A 23,347-nucleotide genomic window follows, 5' to 3' on the forward strand; every position below is an offset into this window, starting at 1 on the left:
CGCTTAAAATACACAAAGCTGCCTGTCAGCCTACTCAACTTTACATCATTCTACTTTAAATCCCATCTGATTGATAGGATTTAATTTTGGATTGTGAAAAGATGATTGAGTGTGTTTTAAAAATCTACATATTCTTCACTTTGAATCACACTGTGTCCACTCTGAAAAGGTAAGTAAGTATACTTGTTCTACTTCTTGCGCCACATATATGTACGTAAGCACTATATCTGTATCTTCCAGCTATGTAGAAGTGGAGTTAGGAAAAGTAAATCTATACTTCCCTATATGCACTACCTTTCAATATTGTGTCCTCAATACTCTTGCATCACAATATTCTGGGGGTCGTTATTTAGTAGTACAAGTATTTGGGAAATAATGCACATATAGCGCACAGCTTTAATGTTTGGTCATAGCTGAGGGCAAAGCCCCCAAAATATACTTCTGGCTACGGGCCTGGGTTCCTCTCTGATCATGCACCCCTACTGTAAGAGCGCGGGGTGTGGGGGCGGTGCCCTGTTGTTCCCTTGTGGAGCTTTATTCCTGAGTCCCTGGGAGATCCGAAATATGCATGGATATGCAGGGGGTGTTGAAGGTATTCTTTGGGTTCAACTGGAGTATGGAATTTGCTCGTGGGATGGAATGGGAGGCACTGAAGTTGGTCATCAGAGGCATGAGCATGGGTAAAACATATGGTATCTGGACCAAATTGGAGTGGGAACTGGGTGAAAAGGAGCTACAGCTCGCTCAGTTGCAGAGACAAGGGCACAGTCGGAAAAGGGATGAGGCAGAACTCATGGAGGCGCACAGGGCTGTAGAGACGATCTGGGATAGGCTCGACTGCTATGTATGCAAGGATTACCGCCAACGATTACAGAGGAAAGGGGGCAGGTCGGGCGTATTTTCGCCTGGTTGCTCAAGAGGAAGTGCCCTGCGCCTACAATATTAACTCCCAGGTCGCTTGATGGTAAGATGGTCATGGGCCAGAGCTGTTAAGAGCTCATTTTGCTGATATATTTACCGCCCCAACATGAGCGATGGATTCAGCGGCTGCTGACTTCCTAACTCAGGTGACACTGCTGCATTTAATGACGGCACAGGCAGAGGGACTAGGTGAGGATATAACGCTAGATGACCTGAAGGAGGCACTCTGCAAGCTGGTCAGGGGAAAGTTCCCGGGACCCGACGGGATCCCGGTTAAAGATTACCAGGCACAAGCCGCTACTCTGCTCCCGGAATTGTTGGAAACCCTCTTGGAAGCCCATGCCAAGGGCGAGCTGCCACCATGTATGCAGGAAGCAATCCTACTCATGCTTCCTACGCTGGTTAAGGACCCTGTTTACCCGGGATCCTACAGAGCCCTATCCATGCTGAACGTAGATGTGAAACTGCTCGCAAAGGTATAGGCGTAATGGCTGGGGAGTTATTACACATCTCATGGGGAACGACCAGTGTGGTTTTGTCCCGGGGAGGGGTTTGTACATGAACCTTAGGAGGCTGGTTCATGTGATGCACGAAACACAGGAGTACACCGTTGAGGCTGCCTTGGTTTCACTGGACATAGGAAAGGTTTTTGACACCTTTTGACATCCTCGCGTGGCCGTACCTATGGGAGGTCCTGAAGCGTATGTGTTGTGGGCCCAGCTCCTTTATACCTTGTCTATGGCGAGGGTGCGACTAGGGTCGGAGGTGTCTGAGACCTCTGGTATAGAGAGGGGCACTCAGCAGGGCTGTGTCCTATCCCTGCTGTTGTTTGCACTCTCGATGCAGTCCCTCGCGAACTTTCTCAGGGATCACCTGTCTGGTTGGAACATTCCAGTTGGTGACAGTCGTCATGTTGTCTCAATGTACTCAAACAACATGCTGGTATATATGATGAACCCAGATAAGTCTGTCCCGCTTGTAATGCGACTACTGGAGCATTTTGACGTGGCGTCCAAGTTAACTGCCACAAGACGGTGCTTCATACCCTGGCCAGGCTGGTGAAGTGGCACAACTTTCGGATGTGGCAATGGCATGGCAAACACACAATTTCAGGTATCTTGGACTTCAGATCACTCTTGACAGCAGTCTCCAATATGCCCTGAACATGGGGAAGATACTGAAGGCCCTAGAGCCTTCCATCCAATTTTGGACCACACTGCCGATGTCGATCATGGGTAGGGTGGACCTATGCAAAATGGTCTTCCTGCCACACTGCCTTTATTCAATGCTGAATTATTTTTGTACACTCGCCCCTATACGCTCAAATAAATTGATAAGTTAATAGTGGATTTGGTATGGGCAGGAAAGAGATGCAGGGTGCGACTGGATGTGCTGAACCTGGATTTGAGTGAGGGCGGACTGGGGCTTCCTGACCTGCGCCTGTACTATCTGGCTGGTCTTCTGCAGTATGCGGCAATGTGGTGTGATATGGGCGCTAACTGGGAAAAATGCTTGATGGCGGGGACCACGGATGGGGTCATGCCTCCCCAAATTTTGATGCGGGACAGGGAGCTGCCGCCAGACACACCGTTCTGCGTTGCCAATGTAGCGAAAGCCTGGGAAATGGCGGTTCGTGGGGTTATTTAGAAAGCGCCTTACCACCCGCTTCTCCCGCTATGGTGGCACCGCCCTTCTTGGAAATCCACGAGGCCATGAATGGTAACGACTGGATTAGAGGGGGTTGTGGGACGGCGGGAGATCTGTATATGAATGGTACATTCATGGACTTGGCAGAGATGGGGACCCACTACGCTGTGGACGACCAACAGTTTCTGAAATATGCAAGCATTTTGCGCACTGTGCTTGATAAAAGGCCCACCTTTCTGGAAGATCCACAGAGCTCTCATTTTCTTGGGGCGATACTAGAACCGGCTCTTAAAAAGGCATCAGTTCCAGATTGAATGTAGAACTGAAGGCAGATAGGACGATGGTAGTGGCCAAGAGACATGAGGCGTGAGACAGTGAAGTGGACAACCCACTAACAGATGGTGGGCGGCACTGGGTGCGGACATAGGAGGCTGAGGTGGCAAGCAACACCCGCTTTAAGTTAGTGCACTTTTAATTTCTTTACCAGGCATATCTCACTCCGGACCGACTTCATAGAGCGTATCCTGCGAGATCACCGGGTTGCGCTAGGTGCAGTAAAAGGCCTGCAGATTTCTGCCATGTTGCTTGGTATTGTGCACAGCTTTGGCTATACTGGGATGAGGTATGTAGCGAAATGTGTAGGGTAACAAGAGTACAGTAAGGGTCTCAATCTGTCACTGTATATTGGTATTGCTACCAACCCAAGGGATGAAAAATGCATTTAAAATTTGCCCAACTTTGCTTATTATTAACGCGCCACTGCATAGCTATCCATTGGGCTAACCACGTACCCCCGGTGCTCCTTAAGTGAAAAGTGGACCTAAGAGAGTGGGCGGTTACCGAGGAATGTAGATTAAAGAAAGTGCATACAGATGAACATGCAGAGAGGGATATTGAGATGGGGTCGAGCATGCTGGATGTCACCCGGTGACAACAATGAGCAATGAGATGAGAGGGGGAGCGAGGTGAGAGTGGTGAAGAGGTTGACACAGATGCAACTAGTGAGAGTGAGCAGGAAGCTAGAATGAACTAACATTTTTCACTTGCTAGGACAAAGTGTCGGGACGGGTGGGGATTGTTGGTGCCCTCCACCATTATGTCTTTCCTCAAGTTCATGCAGGAGTGGGGGTGGATGCGGATAGTGGCCCCCTTTCGCTCTGCATGCGTCATTCTACAGGGTGTTATGATGTGGGGAGAGGGAGGAGATTTGTGCTATTGCCTCTTCCATCACATACAACAAAAGATATAAATATTGACCCCCCCCCCCCCGTTCTACCTAAGGCCTGCCTACGCCCACCCACCACTGGACGATGTTGTGATTGTGAATGTGTAATAATGCTGCTATGTTATCTTTTGTATTCTTCTTCGAAGTAACTGAATAAATAATTTTTTTTAAACAATTGTGTCAGAAATCTCCCAACAAAGCTCTGCTGCAGAACAGCAGTTATGTAGTGTTGTGTAGTTCCTACTAATCCGTAGGATCTGCACGTTTGTTGGATATCATAAACTAGGGGCTTGGTGCCTAGACTGATTTCGGACACCTCCGCAGGATTTGTTGGCCTGTGGAAAAGCTAGTTCACATTGCCACTGTAAGCCCCCCAACCCTATCAGTGAGCAGATGGTTTCTGGCAACCACTGAACATGATAACCCTTACCCCTAGGGATCGTGAAAACCTTTTGCTCAGTCACTTGTGCTCACTTATTCTCAGAGAAATTTACAGAGAATACACAGTGGATGTTTTTTATAAGTTCATTGAACCAATGTTATTCTTGTTTCAAAGTTGTGTGCTGCAATGATTAATAGACAGAAACAAATAAACGTGATTACGAGCACCAAAAGCATGAATAGTAGATAGAGTTCTACCATGGTGCTAAAACAATGTATATATGAAGGCATATAACGAGGCAATAATCTGGAGTACTCCTACTATGCAAACCCTACATTAAGTGTACCTAGAGTGTGTGTAAGTGCCCCCCCAAGGGATAATACAAACCCATTACCTGACGGGAGAGAATGAAGGACCCCGTCTTGGTCATGAACTGGACCCCCCTCAAGAGATGTCAGACCGCTGCGTGGTGAAGTCTCTGCATGCAGGGACCCTCAGTGTAGGTGAAGTGCCTCCTCTACCAATCTATCAGGATGCTCCTCTTTTATAATAGAAATCAGCATTTTGATGTGCGTATAGATTAGTGATGTTATGGATATGTAGATAGTTCTGTCGCCCCGTGGATAAAGACAGAAATGACATTTGTACATACGAAAAGAGACCTTGTACATGATGTTCAAGGCATTGTGGTAATGTTGTGCGAAGCTAGATGTGTAAACAAGTTTCGTTTCAGTGAAACTAATCCAACATTGTCGTGCACACAAATATGTGCAAAAGGTAATGGCTAAAATGTTATTGTGAGGACAATGTAAGAAATTAGCTGCTTCGCTACAAACCTGGGAATATACCAGTAGCAGACAAAGCAGGTTTAGGAAGAGGAAGTAATTTGTGTTTTTTAAGATGGTAGGGCATGGGTGGGTCTGTTGGTGATCATAGAACCCAGGAGGTTGCCTGGCTCCATGTTTCGACCAGGAATCAGACTGGCATTTTGGTGTTCATAGCTTTGTACAAGTTACCATCGCTCATTATCAACAGGATAGGATTTCGCATTAGTGGGACGAGGGTCGCTGCATTTTCTGGGAGGTTGAGTTTCGTTAAGCTTTTCACATGAGGAAAAACACTTAACTTAGTGAATTAGAGGAGACAACATTTGAGTATATCATCAGAATCACTAAAGAACTGCTGAAGTGCCATGTAATACAGTTTTCCCACAGCTCTGTCTATGAAGTTGAATTAGCTGAGACACAAAAGTAAGTTTTACACTAGTAAAAGGCATAGATGGCTAGTACCACTTTTAAGACAGGGAGGATGGAGGCAATGTCGCCCTCCCTTTGTGTACTTAGAGATGTTGGGTAATTGTTACTGTAATGGCTCTATGGTGGGTTTTTTAAAGAGCGTATTGAGGAACAGGAAAGGTCTCAACAACTGAATCTCGAGAGACATAATTGGGTTGGAATTAATTAGTATGAGTTAGACCGCCCAGGGAATCACAGAATGTTTACATGCATATTATGAATTTATAGGAATCTATTCACGAAAGTAGTGCACTGATGAACTATAAATGTAAAATATGAAGATGTATTTTTTAATATGTTTGTTTTTATGATTTTAATGTCCAAAATCGAATAAAGCTAATTTTTGATTTGATTTGATTTTGTCCCAGACTGAGCGCGCATGACCAGGCTGTTATGTGTGAGAAGCTATCTAGTCATAAAGGGCTGGTTAGAAGGTTGGTAATGGTTTCCTTGATGTATGAAAGTCCATACTCTTCATGATAATTGGGGAAGATGTCTTTTGTGGTGGTTGGGAATAGGGGGAGGTAAACGATTAGAAACATGTGTGGGCTGCACAAATATAAATGGGATCGGGGGAGAGGAGTAGAGGAGAGAGTGAAAAGGAGTCTGACACAAAATATGCAATGAAAACTTTTAGGATGAGGAAAGAGAGCTGATTTGGGGTGCACATAAGGAATAATATTCTTTGAGTTCAGTTCAGTTCGAGTTTAGCCCTTGAACATTCTGTACAAGGGCTAAGTTCATCAAGCAAGATGTTATTTGTTTTGGCCGCTCGGCGACCGTTATCGCAACAAAATAAACAATAGTGGCCTGACTGGGGCTTCGGCATGGTAATATGGATGATGTTATTCAATATACAACAACAAGCCTTGGTTTAGACAGAGGAGCATTTCTCTGGTACGGAGAGGCCGACCCATGTCGAAATTCCAGCTCAAATGATTCCTGTTTACCTCATGTGAGGGATGCTGTCCAGCTCTACACCAACACGGGCAGCTTGATCACACTTACCCACAGGTAGCGGGAAGTTCAGTCACCCTACAGGGATTTAGCAGATTCACCCTCAATAGGCATACTAGGTTAGGAAACGCAAAGTCGAAGTACAATATATTACATTACTTATAGGCAAGAAAATATTTTCAGTTACAACAAAATTGTTGAACTGTTCATCATTTTCACCATTCTCGTAATGCTAATCACATTATTCTGTTTCCTTCTATTGGTTATTGCAGTGCACATATTTTACTCAAGAATCACAATGCTTCAATATATATTGACATGGCATGTTGTTTACTTCTTGTTTATCTTTTTCATTATGCATGAGTAACCAAATGAAAGGGTTTTAGATCTGTTACCATGATTTCCTTGGGGAGTCAGGGTTGTCATGTTAAGCCAACATATCAACACAGTGTATGTGGAAATAGTCTCGCACAGTTCTGATGGTTCTGTTGTCCAGCAAATGCAGAGTTTTTCTTGGGAAAGTATAAGCCGTATGACATGGCATCGCCAAGCTTCTTGCTTGAGTTCTTATTTAATGGATCACACAGGTAGTATTCTTTTTTATACCCAAAGACCCCTTCTCACTTACTAACAGGAGTTGTCCTTGTTTTTAGGGAAAACATCCTCCGCAGATGAGTAGGTATTCTCTATGTATTGGCTGTAGGTTGTTCAAGCTTGAACCTTTAAAAGGATCGCCCCATAGAGATACCCTCTCTGATTCCACATATTCAAATGTCTAAGGACAAGCGGTTAGACCAATTCTGTTACAACGTGGACTACGCCAGACAGGTGGTGACGTTACCTTTGTGGTTGAGGCCCAAGAAGCATTCCGGACAGAGGTATTCCACTCATGGGGTAGATTCCCTGCTGCTTATACAACTTCAAGCCTGTTTCATACATGCCCTGCAGATGCAGTTCTTAATACCTACACAGATTATGTAGCACTAAAAATACCATTAACTTAACAAGAACATCAAAATTGGTTTGGAGGCACCCTACCACATACAAAAAATAATGTTAGACTAGATCCCCTTAGCAATGAGGGAGCAACATGGCCAGTCTTAGCTGGTTACACACCCTATCCAGATATAGATAATCTGACAGCTCTAGAGCTATGTACACTATACACAGATCTGGGTAAAACATATAGATGTTTAACACAATTTGTCATGTGAACAATGACGATCAATCCTGCAAGGGCTGATCAAGCTGCTAAACCACAATTGACTACACCTGGAATGAATAAACAAATGATCAATGCAGTCATGGGTAAAATTCACATCCGATGGGAGGAAATTCCATTCTGGAATACACAAAAAGTCAGTTTGAAGCAGTTTACCCATCCATACGGGACCTCAGGAAAAACACAGAATTCTTACAGTATGTCTGCCAATGGGGATGGCTCCCCCAGTAGAAGACTGCTCCAATTGAGGTACAGTCTTTGCTGCAGTGTATACCAAAACACACGCAAAAACCCTCATTAGCTATTTTACTGGAGGTGCTTAACCAGATCCAAAATGAGTATGGGGCAGTCCCTACCCTGGATTTGGGGATTAAACTGATGGGCAACTTTGCCACAGTATCCGCCATAATGTTGAGTAACATTAAAGGGGAATCAGCAAACTTGACTCCGAGAGAACAGGAACACGTGTTACCATAACATTTTGAGGAAACCTATCCAACAATAAGTAGAGATAATTTGGAAGAAAGACCTAGTAAACCACAAATTAAGAGTAATTCTATTAAGGATAACTCAGTTCAGTTCAAGATCTTTATTCGGTTAAAGACAAAACAACCATAAAAGCACATCCATAAAAAACAACATACCAATATAAAATATATACAAAAAAAGGCGATCACATCATAAAATTCATATCATCTTAGTACTGCTAAAAACACAAAAAAATAGTCAGTCCTGCTCCGATGTAGTATAGTTAAAAGGAATAACAGGTTCATGATCCGCAATAATAGGCTTTCTTTATTTTCCTTATGTTTAATATAAAAAGTGCAATATTGTAACACAAGAAGGAATCGCCTAATAACACCAAATGCTTCATCACCACTTTATAAGATCTAATATTCCGGGATAATAACAAACATTTTAGATACAATGTCCTTACAAAATAATAAAAAGTGCAGAGTGCTCTGTTTACTCAGTCCATCGCAGGGACAGGGCTATGTATTGGGGGGACAGGATCTCATGGAGGGATAAGCAACAAGGTGATGGGCTATTCCACATCTCAGCCTTGTTAAAACAAATCTATGCTGCGGGATGGTTACAAAGACCAAGTAATTGTTATCTCCCTCCTCCTTATCCAGTGACTATAAAATACGACTGATGATTTAGATTCATTGTCTGACTCATGTTTATCTTGCCTGTTTAAAATGAATATACTTTTAATCCTGTTCTTAGATAATGAAGTAAACCGGATAGGGTAGGACCAAATTGACATATTATATATTTTACCCAGGCAGGAGTCATTATATGATACCAAGGAATATTTAAAGCCTTATCCATGGTCAAGAATGATGTTGCCGTGCCAGGAGGTGCTATAAGCAGTGCAGAAGTCCAGCTGTGCAGGACGTCTTCAGCATGAGCCAGGGCAGGACTACCGCCCCCAGGCTCCACCGAGATCAGCCGCCTTCGGCCTACATCACTCTTGCTGCACCAGGAGGCGCTATAAGCAGCGCCGAAGCCCGGGCCAAAGGCGGGCCCGTCTGTGCCTGTCAGCGATCGGAAGAGGCCAGGCCGGGCCTACTCTCTGAGGTGTTCTAGGGTGTACTGCCAATAAGGGAGTAACAAGAGGAAGAGGAAGAACAAAACATAACCAGGTGCAAGACAGCCACCAAGTAAGTGACATTGTTATTGCTGTGGTGTACCTTAAGTTGTAATGGGAAAGCGTAAGATTGGCGGGACCAAGACTCTCATTGAACATAGGGGGGCAACCAAGCGTTCCACCATAGACTCCTACTTAGAGCGTGCGGTAGGGGCCTTAAATAAGGAGATTGATCAGGCTGAGCGGCGCCTATCACTGTCGGCACCAGGCTTAATAACAGAAGGAGGCCTGGTGATATATACAGCGGATCAAGCAGAGCGAGCTGAGACAGCTAATGGGGTATCCAGTATCCGGGGCATGGAGAACATGAGTAAGGATCAAACGGGCAGACAATCATTGGATATTTTGGGAGGGTCAGTATGTGTCCCATTAGAACAACAGTTATATAAATCACCAACATCTGAATCCCTCCCCCCGGCAGCAAAACGGAAAAGAAAGACCAGGAGGACCATGTCCAAACTAACAAGCGAAATGATACAGGGCCCTTTGGATTACCAGGTGCCTTTTGAACAATATTTGGACTTGAACAGCCCCTTTTGGACACTATTTTGGGACAAATTGAAATGCACTGTTAGTGAGTTATTACTGCCTCTCAAAATCAAATTGATCAAAATGGAGGGAGAAATAGAAACGATTATTTCTTATGTATTTAGTACCCAGTCTGTAGAGGTTAAGAAGAAGCAACCTAATGCCACACTGACTATTGGTACTGGGGGGTCTGGGGGGGACAAAGGACTTATCTGGTATAAGCCTGCCGAATATGAAAATTAATCAACCTATGAGGCCATCCAGTATGACCCCCATTCAGATACCAATTGCAAATACAAATGCTGCTGTCTACACAGATAAACACCTATCTAATAGTCAAGTTTATTCACATGAACAAGTAACCATTAGTCTCCCTCCAGCATGTTGCCCATGTGTGGCAGTTCTGGCAAATGTCCCCCCTCTGAAACGTGATGATACAGAGTCTGTAGAAGGTTTAAAAAATAAAGTATTTCACTGGCTCAATTCCAGATATTTACTCCCATTAGCCAACGCCAACCAAATTCTATTCCCACGTAGAGTGAGGTGGGATGGCCCACAGGCAAAAGTCTTTGAGGGGGACTGTGTTGTCGTAAATTTTAAGAATCCCATTATATTACCATGGGATGGTCGGAATGTGGTTGTCCTCCCTCTAGGGTTTTTCTATCGCCATTTACAGAACATTAACCCTCCTTGTGTAAACTCCCAAAATGTACAGACATTAAGGCCCCACCACCCACCACCCACGATATCCCGATCCTCATGATATTCCTCTATCAAACACATACCATGTTCTGAGTAACATAGAAGATAATGATTGACTTAGTCAGGAAGTTTACAGTAAAGATGAACATTTGTTATCTAGTTGTATTGAGGTCTGTAAGTATAATATGTGCAGTAATGGTAGTCAAAATGGCCTGCAACTAGATTTTGAGTATAAGAGGGAGGTACCCAGGCCAGTCAATACTACCATTAATCAGGTAACCTGCTCTAAACGCAGTCCAGCAGAAGGGGAGGTAACAAATATGAACACCTTTGAAGGCAGTGCGGGGAGAAAATTTGGGTTCGCTACATGGAACGTGAATGGGCTTACCAACAAAATAGTGAACCCAGACGGGATTAACTTTATTTCTGAATATGACATTCTAAGGATAACTCAAAGCAGGCATCAGATTCCTCTAAGAAGTGGGATACTAAGAAACATAAATAAAAAACGAAATTGTGCTTTAATCTACATAACCATGATAATATTAATATGTTATGTTAAAGAATTTGTAACGTATCTGGTTTCTCCATTAGGAGTGTCCCCACTCTAGATTTCAATGCAAAAGGCCTGAAGGACCTGCCCCATACTATCTTATGATTTAGGTTTGTCTGAAAAACCAGGTCTTTTTCTGAAGCATAACTTCAGAAGCCTCCTTTCTCAAGTCCAAAGGGAGTGAGTACCAGGAAACTAAAGGAGCCACGTTCCATTCTTGCTCTATCCATTTTCAGGATCACCATGAGTGTGGTCCCTGAAGATCTGAGAGACCTGTTAGGGTGATAGGGTTTGATCAGAGGAAGAAGGTAAAGAGAACCTTTCTGATTTAAAATGTTGTGGCAGAAACAGAGTGATTTGAACTATAGTCTTTCCTTTATGGGAAGCGAGTGGAGGTTTAAGAGAGCTGTGCCAGTGGAAGAGTGTCTAGGGATGTTCAAAGGCGATCTTACTTGCAGAGGCAGGAAGGCGCCCCAAGAGTTTGAGGAGCATCTTTAGAACACCAAAACAGGTTTGGGTGAGAGCAGAAATCTGGCTGTCAAAAGACAGGCTAGAATCAAACCAGAAACCACAATTTATTACCTTCGATTTAGGGACAGGTGTCAGGTCCAGTTCACTAGACCACCACGCAGTGGTCCAAATTGAGGGTTGTTTCCCTAACACCAAAACTTCAGTTTCTCCAGCGTTAAGTCTAGGGCAGGTGGAGTCCATCCATTCAGCCAGATCCACCAGACATGCCTTTAAATAAGCCATGCATTTATCCTGCTCCAGAGTAATAATCAGCTGGGTGTCATAAGCATATGACAAGATCTTAACATCATGGCACTCGATTAATAATAATAATCATAATAGAATTTGTAGAGTGCATTTTTACTCCATTTGGAGTGTCTCTACACTAAAGATTACTGCTCTGGCAAAGGAGTATACAATGTACCTACCACTAAGGAAATTATATCGGTCTCCAGAGTCAGGATTTAAGATTTTTCTGGAAGACAGTTTCTGAACACTCTAATTTTAGAGGCGGGCATGGAGTTCCACATTTTTGGGGCAAGGAAACTGAAGGAGAATCTGCCCATTCGAGCCTTCTTGACTGGGGGGATCACAGCAAGAGCAGCTCCTGTAGATCTCATACTTCTTCCAGGATGGTAGGGTTTAACAAAAGGAGTCAAATAACGGGGGCTTTTCATGTAAACGATTTTATGGCAGAAGCACATGACTTTGAAAATGTCTGACAGGTATCAGCGCTAAGACACCCTCGGGCAATGCACGCTATATAAAATTATTTCATTTCATACTGATACATGTTCATCTCGTTCCTTTCAGGAGTCATCCGAAAAACACTTGAAGGGAGGGGACGATCACAGCATATATCAGAGGAGTACATGAAACCAAAGAAGGACTCACAATGCTCTTCTGGCTTCATATTAAAAAAGGAAAATAAACTTAAACAGTCAAAGCCTCAATTTAAAAAAGAAGAAGGCGGCTGCCATTAAGGTTAAGCATGCCACAGATATTGAGGACACTGCTTCTGATTGGGGAGTGGGCTCTGCCTGTGCTGGACAGCTCGGCAGAAGTCACACTAGTTTGCCGTAGCCTGATGGATTGTCTGATGGCAGTAGCATTGAGTGACTATATCCAGGAGGAAACACTGGATACAAGAGTGAGTGTCCTGCATCGATTATATAAGATGTAACTCCAAATGGAAGGGGATGTACCACACACAATTAAGTGTTCTCTTTTTGGCGAACTTGTCATTCAGCTATGACATTCTTTTGGCTTAAAGGGGTTGGCCACCAGAACTTGTCACGGAGTGCCCCGAGGGAAAAACTGTAATTTTACCTGCCTTTTCTGACCTCGTCCCAAATGCAATAAGCAATCATACACCTGGGAGTGGGCTTTAGCACTAGCTCCTGCATTATACTGCAACCATGTGTGGTGAGATGACAGTTCCTCTTATTACATCATACCATTGAGATCAACCCCACAACCTCAAAGTCAGTACCTCATTAAACATGAGGCTAGAAAACAAGTTAGACAGATACTCCGACAACTTGAATACCAAGGTGTAATTGAAAGTTGCACCTCTCCTATGAATAATTCTTTGGTTCCAGTAATGACACCAGACCATTCATATCATCTAGTATTAGATAACAGACACTTCAACACAGCTACTCTCACATTCAACATACAAAACACGTACAGCGCAGCACTAATGAACAACATAGTGCAAAAAAAATCCCAAACCACGTTAGACATTTCCAATGAATTTTCTGCCAAAACATAGCAACCGATAGCAGGTATTTGACTGCATTCAGTGTGCTCAGGTCTCAAAAGCAGTTCTGTTCATTGTCCCAGGGGTATAAGAACAGCCCAAGGTTGTTTTTAGCCCAGGTTACAGAACTTTTGCAAGAATATGATGACCAGGCATTGTCCTATGTCGATGACATATACCTAACAGATGATGACTGTTAGACCTGGCATCTTTTGGAGTGTTTCCCCTGTCTTTTTGCTTTCTGACCTCCCGGTTTTGACTCTGTTTTTGACGATTTAGTGTCTCTGTACACTTTCTCACTGCTGTTCAGTGTTAAAGTGAAAGTGCTCCTGTTGGAAATTGTTATTATGGACTTTATGTAACTTTACCAACACTCACGACTGACGGGGTCAGATGGAGCTGTTGGATTCTGTTGTTTTCAGTATCACGGTAGCCCCGGACGGAACTACTGACTCAGAAGAACTGTGTTTTTGAGATATTTCTGCAATTTTAAAGGATATCTTATGTATCTTATATTTTTATGTACTGTATGTTGGATTCTTATCGTTTTGGTCTTGTTTTGGTTATATAAAAATATTGGATATTTTTCTTAACTACTGTGGTGTCCTTCTGTAGTGTTTTCACTGTATTACTGTTGGTTACATGCAAATGCTTTACACACGGCCTCTAAGATAAGCCTGTCTGCTTGTGCCAAGCTACCAAGGGGTTGAGCAGGGGTTATTTTAGGAGTGTACCCCCTTTATCCTGACTAGGAAGAAGGGTCCCTATTTGGACAAAGGTGCAAACCATTACCAACTAGAGACCCCCATTTCTAACAATGACCTTTCAGCTCATCTGGCTAGAGTAGATCACATAGTTTTGCGATTTTCATACATGAGCTATAAATTTAATTTAAAAAAATCAAAGATAACCCACCTTAACATCCTATTTTTAGGATATGTGTTGTCAAGTGAAGGCAGAAGCCTAGCAATACACTTCCTTGAGAAGTGTGCGCTTCTACAACCACTTTAAAGAAACTCCAATCAATATTGACGCAGAGCAAGTAAAACTGTTCTACGGCTTGATACGACCAGACTTTTTAAGCACACTTTGGACAACTGAACACATTCAAATACTGCGCTCAGTACAAGCTGACATATTAGCTTCAAAACACTTACACATGTGTCAACACCACAAACTTGGTGTTTCGTATAATTGCAGGTGCTTCAGTGTATACATATGTCACATTCAATGCAGGAGACACTGTAACAATTGTATATAGATTGCATGTTTGCACCAATGCAAAGATACGTTTTACAGCGACCAAAAAGATCCCGATAGCGGCACAGACTACTGTAGTGAGAGAAAGGTCCTTGGCTCATGGGAAACGCATTATTGTTGTAACTCCGGTTCCAGCCATAGAGGCTGGACAGAGGCCAGTGTTCCAAAAGCTAAAGCTTTACATCCATGATGGATCCAGTGGGCCAACTCGCCCAATGCAACAGATGTAGACTACAGATTTGACTCTAAACTACAAACACAAGCATAACTGCAATATGAAAATGAATATCCTCTGCCAAATGCAGTCCTGCCTCTAGATCAATATGATTACATCATTTATACTGATGGTTCAGTACAGTCTGCCTTAGTGGCAAAGCACCAATACTCTGCAGTGTGAGTTGCTGTTAAGGGTATAATGCAGGATGATGAATTCCGCCCTCACAAATCCTACACACAGTCACTAGGTGATTGCACAGCTAAGCTGGCTGAACTTGGAACTCTAATTCTGGCACTTGAGAATACAGAAACCATATCCACACACTTATTGTTGGTGATTCATAATATTGTGTCCAGTCTTACAATGAGGACTTGCACTACTGGAGCTAGAATGGATTCAGAGATTCCAAAGCACAATCAGCTTTGGAGAGAAGTGGCAAATTTGAAAGAGTGTTTGCTAAAGACTCATGTCATACACACACTGAATCATCAGCATGTAGGAATACATGTTACAGGGAATTTCATGGCTGACGAAGCCGCAAAAGCAACAGTCCAAACTGCTGCAGTTACTTCAATTACTCGTTCAAGTATGAGGATAGATCAACACATCATGGTGGCTGTCAACGTTGCATGCGATGGCAACCACCTGCATAAAGGCTTGCCAACTAAATACCAGCTAAGTGCACAAAACATTCCATTTCCTCAGATACCCATAGTGGGGGATCGATTGATACCTAACTTAGATTGCAGGTTAGGGTTAATCCTAGCAGCAGATGAGGGCCTAGCATCTGCTCACGCAGTGGTGGCAGCTACAATTTCATTGTTGCAGCAACGCTATTGGTGGCCAGGCCTATACAAACAGACTAAGGATTTTGTCCTTAAATACGACATCTGCCAGCAGATGAAGGTTTCCACCGTAGCATGTCCACCACAGACACCTGTATTAATCTTAGACAAGCCTCTTGCTTTTGTTTATTTAGACCATTGCAGCCCCTTACAATCAGATGGAGCTTACAAATACATCTTGGTAGCAGTGGATTCCTGCTCTCAATTCCCATGGGCTTGGCCAGAGTGATCCGCTGAAGCCCAAACTGTTATAAAATATTTGCTAGTCTTTATCTGGACATACGTAGTAGCCACATTCCATTCAGACGAGGTTCCGGGCATTTGCCTCCAGGGCTTACAGAGACACCATGGGAAAATTGGTGTGACTGTGCAGTACTTTCCCCCTACCCTCCTCCAGAGAAATGCAATATTGGAGAAGAAGAACCGGGACTTAAAGCAGTCTTTAACAGCCTGGGTATTGGGTTCAATTAACAGTTGAGTTTATAACCTGTATGGGATCCAGAGAGCCTAAATAATCTGTCTAGAAATCCCTGGGTGGGCGGACTTCCTACAAGATCCTGTTTGGGGTTAAAATGTGGGTTCCAGACCTTGACAACCCCAGTGCAGTGGTGGCAGAAACACCATTTGACATTCAAAGAAGGTTCTGATGTCTTACAGGATCTGAACAACTTTTGAAAAGCTCAGAGCAATGTCCAGCAGAAACATTACATCTCTGGAGAAGTGAAGGAAGCACCAGCAACTCCTGGTTGGAACCCCAAGATCGGTGAACTAGTCTGGGAGAAGAATGTGGACAATAAGGAATTCACGTCATCTTACAGAGCGCCTATACCTGTCCTGGCTGTACAAGAACTGTACTTCTCCCGCCTCTTGGTAATAGCTAAAACAAGAGATTTGTGTCAATAGATCTCATCAAACCACATAAGATATCGTATGATATATTCGGACCAACTGAATTAATTCAAATTCCATATGTGTTTAAAATGTCATTGCGTGACTTTATCACTCCTAGTACTATCTCTGATGATTGGGATTTATTTTTATGTGACTAAATTTACGGTTGCTTATGAAGCCGAATACAGATTTCTAAATTGAATTGTGATTGGGACATTGCTACAATGCATGAAATGCTAGATGATCTGCAGCATTCAACTGAAATGTATGAAGGCATGACTAATTATGATGAAATGTTCTGTTTTTACCATTATGGCACCATTTTCTGCATTAAGCAAATACTTGAGGTGCAGTATTTAACTGCACAACATAGAAACACTGTACTATACCAAAAAGGGGAGGCTCAAAAGCATTTGCACAGAAGTTTGCATATTTTTCAGGTCATAATCTAGTTTACCCCAAATCTTATTATTATAAACTCACACCCTCACGGGCTAAGAAAACTATGCTCACTGAAACTAATGTGATTTATTCTGCATCTTTCCTTTCCAAGCTGTCTGAATAAAGGTGTGACTTTTGGAAGGACAATGTTGATTTGAAATTGATTTGGGGAAGTAAAGATTGGCAGGTTCAGGGTAAAGAGACTTTATTTAGAGCATGTCTTATACCGCAACAATGATTTTCCTGAACTAAACTGTGCAGCAAACATCCTGTCTTGGCCTGGCCAAGATAAAAGATTTAAATGCACCAAACTTTCCCACATTTGCACGATTTGCAAACTAGCAACAAAACACAAATTAGACGGAGGAAACATTAGATGCGATGGCTCATACTCATATTCTTTAGGTACCAATCAAAAGGGCTGTTTAGTGTAGCCGTTAGACATTAACGCATGTCAATCTCCTTTTCTGGGTGACACCTATGGGTTTAGGGTCAGTAGGCCCAAACCACGATATGCGCAGACAAAACATGCGGGGGTGTTAACAACTTACAATGTTGGGAAGCTATGCCTGAATTGGCTAAAACCTCAACTTTGTCTCATGTGAAACAACACTTGTCCCTTCTTTCCGATGACATGGGATTAAAGGACTTTTTACTAGGTCCTCGAAGAGCACGTCAAAAGCGCTTTCTGCATGGAATATAGAATGAAGTGTGAAAAATCTCACAGCAGGAAGATGCGGAAAGATTGTGTGAAATTGACAGGGCAAATTTAGAAAGGGTTCTTGCAGTAGTAGATAATGGAATGATCACTCTATCCACCAGGATTTACTCTCTGGGTAACATAGTCTTGTCAGTAATCGACATCACACAGAGTGACATGTCTTCTTTACAACAGGGACAGTTGCAGCTTAGGGCTATCGTGTTACTTGGATGCTACAGACACTTCATGCTGGTCACATTCCATGGAAATACCTTAATGCCACTACTTTGTTTATACCAAAAACCTCACGAAATAACAGGCTATCATGGCAAAAAATTACGCAACATACACCATGTTATATATAGAGAAGTTAGAAAAGCTACCATTCACCATTAAGTGGGCAGATATGAGGTGATTGAAGAGGGGTATGTACATGAGTCATGGATATTACCTTTCAAATACTGTTGTAGGAATACGGAAAATTAGGGTTTCCCTAACGGGACTGACTGCAAGAGTACCTTGGAACATTCCTTAGTTTTTAGGGAAGTTTCGTTTCATGGCGCATGTAATGTGTTTAAGGCAAACTTATCATGTTATTTTAAGGGTTATCTGGCTGCTGTGACCCATCTGGCTTTCAGATTACTCTTGAATGGGAGTTATTTGATGATGAATGATCAAGGCTGCTGTAGGATGAGACAGGGCATGGTCTATCTGGTAACGGTCTCCGCGGTTGTGACCTGTTCTACACAAGTATTGTTTCCACCTGCCCATACAGTTAGGTAGGCAACTCTTTGGCCTTTGATAAAGCTTAAAAATGTGCTCTTTGATGTTTTAAGCAGACTGAAAGCCTTATGGGAGGCAACTCTTTGGCCTTTGATAAAGCTTACAAATGTGCTCTTTGATGTTTTAAGCAGACTGAAAGCCTTATTGTTACAGAAAGATGTGGCCCTAACATCTGCAAGGGAGAAGTTTGATCTTCAAGTTGCAAGGCCATCTTCTGAGGAACGATCATTACTTCGCACTAATTTCCCACATCACTTTGGGGAGCTTGTGCACCTCATTTTTAACATGTCTAGTACTGCGGGGGTAGCACACTTTTTCAAGACAATTGGCTCTGCATTGGTTAGCACTTTCCAGACAGTCTTCGGAGTTATTCCATCATTCATACACTCCATGCTTGGAAGTGTATTTGGGAACTTACTGCTTGTCCTGTTCCTAGTTGTCTGGACTGTGCTTTTATTTTTTTCTGCTCCGCAATGGATGCCCCATCACGAGGGCAAGTAGGGATAGCACTACCGCATGTACTCCTGTTTCATGAATGCATGATGCACTGCTTTAGGGCATCCTTGCTTCAGGAACTTACTGACCACTAGGTCTTGTCCTTTTGACCTGTCTGGCTACACTGCGTGCAGCCCATTTTCTGTTGCCTTCTGGGCACTTTCGAGTGCCCTCTGGACATATGCTTGGGAATACAACTGGTTCAATTGCATGGACATTGACTTACTGGTGGGTCCTTTAATGGCTTACTTGCACCACTGTCCTTTCCACTTGCCATAGCTCCAAAATGCATACTATGAGCCTTTCTGGGATGCCTCGGCTCCTGGTGATTTGGATTCTGGCTCATCTTCTGCGGATTCAGCTCCGGTTGTCGCTCCCTTGGCAGATGCTGCGGGGGATGGACTAAGACACATCTGTTCAATAGACCTGTTGTGATGGGAGCCTATAGGAACATCGTCTGTGGTTGCTGAGAACAGCAATATTTTGCCTACTCCTCGGAACATATAAACCATCTGGCAGTTTCGAGATGTGGGAACGTTTTAATTCGGACATGTTTTTGACATCCCAAATTGTTTGTAAAATTGTACCACTTTTAATTTGATTTTAAATGAGCTTTTATACTATTAAATGTGCCTTTCTGTACGCTTTTAACTTCAATCTTGCATATTGCCTTTTTATACTTGTAGGGTTTTATTCTTTTACATATATGATTAGCATTGATTTTAGGTAGCTTTTTTAGTTGTCTCACATCCAAGGAGTTGGTGTCACGTGGTTACATTAGATCGGATATAAACGCCATTTTCACATGCTCACGTTCTTAAGTTGCCTTCTCTCCCTAAACACGATGCCATTTGACACACATTCTTTTGCGTGCACACACAGGATAGTATTCTTCAAACTAAGTGTTGCTTACACTGCCACTTTGTAGGTACCCTATCAAAACACCTTGAACATTCTGTACAAGGGCTAAGTTCATCATGCAAGATGTCGTTATTTGTTTGTGCCGCTCAATGACAGAGCTATCACAATAGAATAACATTTGCGGCCTGACTGGAGCTTCGGCATGATCATATGGATGATGTTATTATATACATATTTATGACATCAACCCTTTGTTTAGACAGAGGAGCATTTCGCTGGCACTGAGAGGCCAACCCATGCTGGAATTCCAGCACAGCTAGTTCCTGTTTGCCTCATGCGAGGGATGCTATCTAGTTCTACACCAAGACTGGGCAGCTTGATCACACTAACCCATAGGTAACCAGGAGTTAGGTCACCCTACAGGTATTTGGGAAATTCACCCACGTTAGGCATACTACGTTAGGAAGCGCTAAGTAGGAGTACAATATATCACAGCACTTTTATTTAAACATATTATTCTCTGTCACAGCAAAGCGGTTGAACTGTTCATCTTTTTCACATTTCTTGTAATGCTAGTCACATTATTCTGTTTCCTTCTATTGGTTATTGCAGTGCACATATTTTACTCAAGAATTACAATGCTTCAATAAATATTGAAACGACATGTTGTACTTCTTGTGTATCTCTTTTGGTAAGCATGAGTAACCAAGCAAAAGGGTTCTAGATCTGTTACCACAATGTCCTTGGAGAGTCAGGCTTGTCATGTTGTGAGGTTGCCATCCATTTTGTACCCTGTAAGGTTAGGGGTACAGATGGGGCACTGTGAGCTAGCAGGTCTTAGGCCAACATATCTGGACGGTGTGCATGGAATCAGTCTTGCACAGTTCTGATGGTTATACTGTCCAACAAATTGTCAGTTTTACTTGGTCAAGTATGAGCTGTACAACACAATGCCTATTCCCCAACAAACTTTGTTTTTTATTCAGAAGAGGGAAGGGGTTTCATGGGCACCTCTTGCACGAATGGCTTACCACTCCAACTCGAGAATAAATTTTCAGAGTTTTGGGACTGGAGTAGGGCTGAAAAACATTGATACATGTCCTAAAGAATCACTATTTGGAACACCTACAACACACCCCTTCCAAGTAGCAATTCCCTCTGGAGTTACAAAACCATTGTAAGTGTTGGTAATAATGCGCCCACTCCTAAAATGGGGTTTGTACATATTAAAAAACGTTTTCATAGTCGCATACAGACAGAATTGCTGTTTGTGACCGTAAAATGTTTCCACATAAGACCTTATATTCATTCATTAAAAACAAGCGAATATAATTAAACATCTATGTTGGTGCTCATGAGAGGAGACAAAAATAGTACAGTCACAAATGGCAGTAATTCACACCAACGAAAAGGCAGAGGAATTTATTTGGTAAAGCAAAATATGCACAAGACAGTCAGCTAGGAAAAATCACATGCAAAGGTGTAAACCTTTTGCATGTGTGTCAGTGAAACGAAAAGTTTTGAGGTGTGATTGTGAGGCAAAGGGAGTTGATGACAAGAAAAAGGGAAGAAAAAAAATATCACACCTTCTACCCTTAATAAAACGGGCAATGTGATGCATTTCCTCCAATGGAACCTACTCCAGAGGGCCTTTGGAGAAATCTTTTTGTTGATTGGGCCAATGCAGGCTTCATCCACTGACATTTGAGGTCCCTGCTAACCCTAAATATGGCATAATCATATTTATATGTGCACAAAAAGAAGGCAAAGCAAAATAACAACCAGTGACTTGGAGGCGGAAACACATCTCTGAAGCACATGCTTAACCAAATGAACAATTTCAACCGTTGAGCTTAAATCTAAATATGAAAAACTTTGTGAAAGTTTGTTTCCCTGACTGCTAAGACCAATAGGGGAAATGTGTGTACTGAAGGATATGCCAGTGACCTCACCTTGTGTACGCACAGGTTCAGATATTGGGCTGGGGTCACTCCGGCCATGCATGTTGACTCCTCGAATGATGAACAGGTAGATAGTGTTTGGATTCAGCCCAATGACCGTGTACTTCTCCACCTTCACATTATCAGCCACTGTCTGCCATCTGTTTCCTGTCGATTGGCTGCAACCACAGCAGGAACCAAAAGCACAGTGAATTACACAGAGTCGCACAATGTATGATGTACCTCGAGGCAAACTGGGCCCATCAAGACGTCTACTCAGGAAGACTATTTGTATGCTTCTTTAATTAGGAAAGAGCAACTGCCACACACTGCTACTTACTTTAGTACATGCACATGAAAGGCACAATTACTTTTTCCTGAAAAAATAAAAGCGTCTCTTACCTAAACAAGCCTCGTTTCAATGTTTTAATGACACATAAATGATATTCTCAATATCGATGCGATTCTTGACATCTAATAGTGCACTGAATTTCTTACAAATGACCCAAAATTAAATCACAATTAGAAAGCTATGCGGCTAAGGGCAGAACAATGTTCCATCTAGGTGATATAATCAACGAGGTTCAAAAGGTGCATGCTGTCCCCTTCACAATCTCTGACATTTTTATGAATTTAAGTCTATAATTGCAATAGCATTGAAGGGAAACCGCCTCATGACTACCAATGCTTTCAGTACATCTTGAGGCGGAACAGGGTCTATTCAGTTAAAGTGTGACATAATGTAAGAAACACAGGCAGATAAAGGTCTAGGAATGTTTGGGAGTGAACATATTTAGCATTTGCCTTTTTACATTGCTGTACCAAAAGGCTGAAGGAGGTGGAAAGCATGATGTTCTTATTCTTTGCCCGACCGCAGGGGTTGAAAGGGACCATTTGACAAGCTGGCTACAAAATTGTGCTATGTCTGTCCATACCCTAACTCGTTAACTCTGCAAGTTAGTGAATGAGCTAGAGGCAATAGAGTTTGGAAAGAAGAAATGATTCCTTCTCTGTGATTCTGAACTATTCAGTTCATGCATTAATTCGCAATGCTACTAAATAGGTGTACCCATAGTAAGCAACACAATTTCTTCAGAAACAGGCACACAGCTCAGGTCTAGTCTGAGCCTAAGTAGAGGCATATACACATGGTTCATAATATGGCTCCCTGTGTTTTTATTTCCTGAAACAGGCGGCAAAGTGTTTTGGCGGTACTTCTTTTTCAATCACCTGTCACATATCAGTAACCTATATGAATTGTGTGAAGTTAGACAATAAGCCGATCTCTCATTTATACCCACAAAAGCTAACTTATCTCGCGTCTGCTGTAAGTTGCTTATCCAATCCTCATTTTCTGTAGATATCAGGTTGCCCATTTTAGGTATATGTACAGAGGTACCCAGTGTTTGCCAGTTCCCAGCTTGCTGTTGGAGCATGGGATGGGTAATGTCAGAGCAATACTGACCCGTATTCTAGGTAGTTAAAATGTGGTGCCTAAACAGTCTACTGGTGGGGCTGATACCTGTAACCCCGAAGCACAGCATATAAGCAAGTTG

At 42.7% G+C, this 23,347-nt stretch overlaps 1 protein-coding gene across 1 annotated transcript in view; it reads right to left on the reverse strand.

Annotated features, from left to right (window-relative positions):
- The window catches only part of ROBO3 (roundabout guidance receptor 3), a 1,168,980-nt gene that overhangs the window by 375,557 nt on the left and 770,076 nt on the right, over positions 1 to 23,347 (reverse strand). The window contains exon 12 of the mRNA XM_085646102.1: positions 21,804 to 21,970. Coding sequence (XP_085502228.1) covers positions 21,804 to 21,970 — 167 coding nt within the window. The remainder of the gene's footprint in view (positions 1 to 21,803; positions 21,971 to 23,347) is intronic.

This window comes from Triturus cristatus, chromosome 3_1, assembly GCF_964204655.1.
Source record: "Triturus cristatus chromosome 3_1, aTriCri1.1, whole genome shotgun sequence".
NCBI classification, from domain to species: domain Eukaryota; kingdom Metazoa; phylum Chordata; class Amphibia; order Caudata; family Salamandridae; genus Triturus; species Triturus cristatus.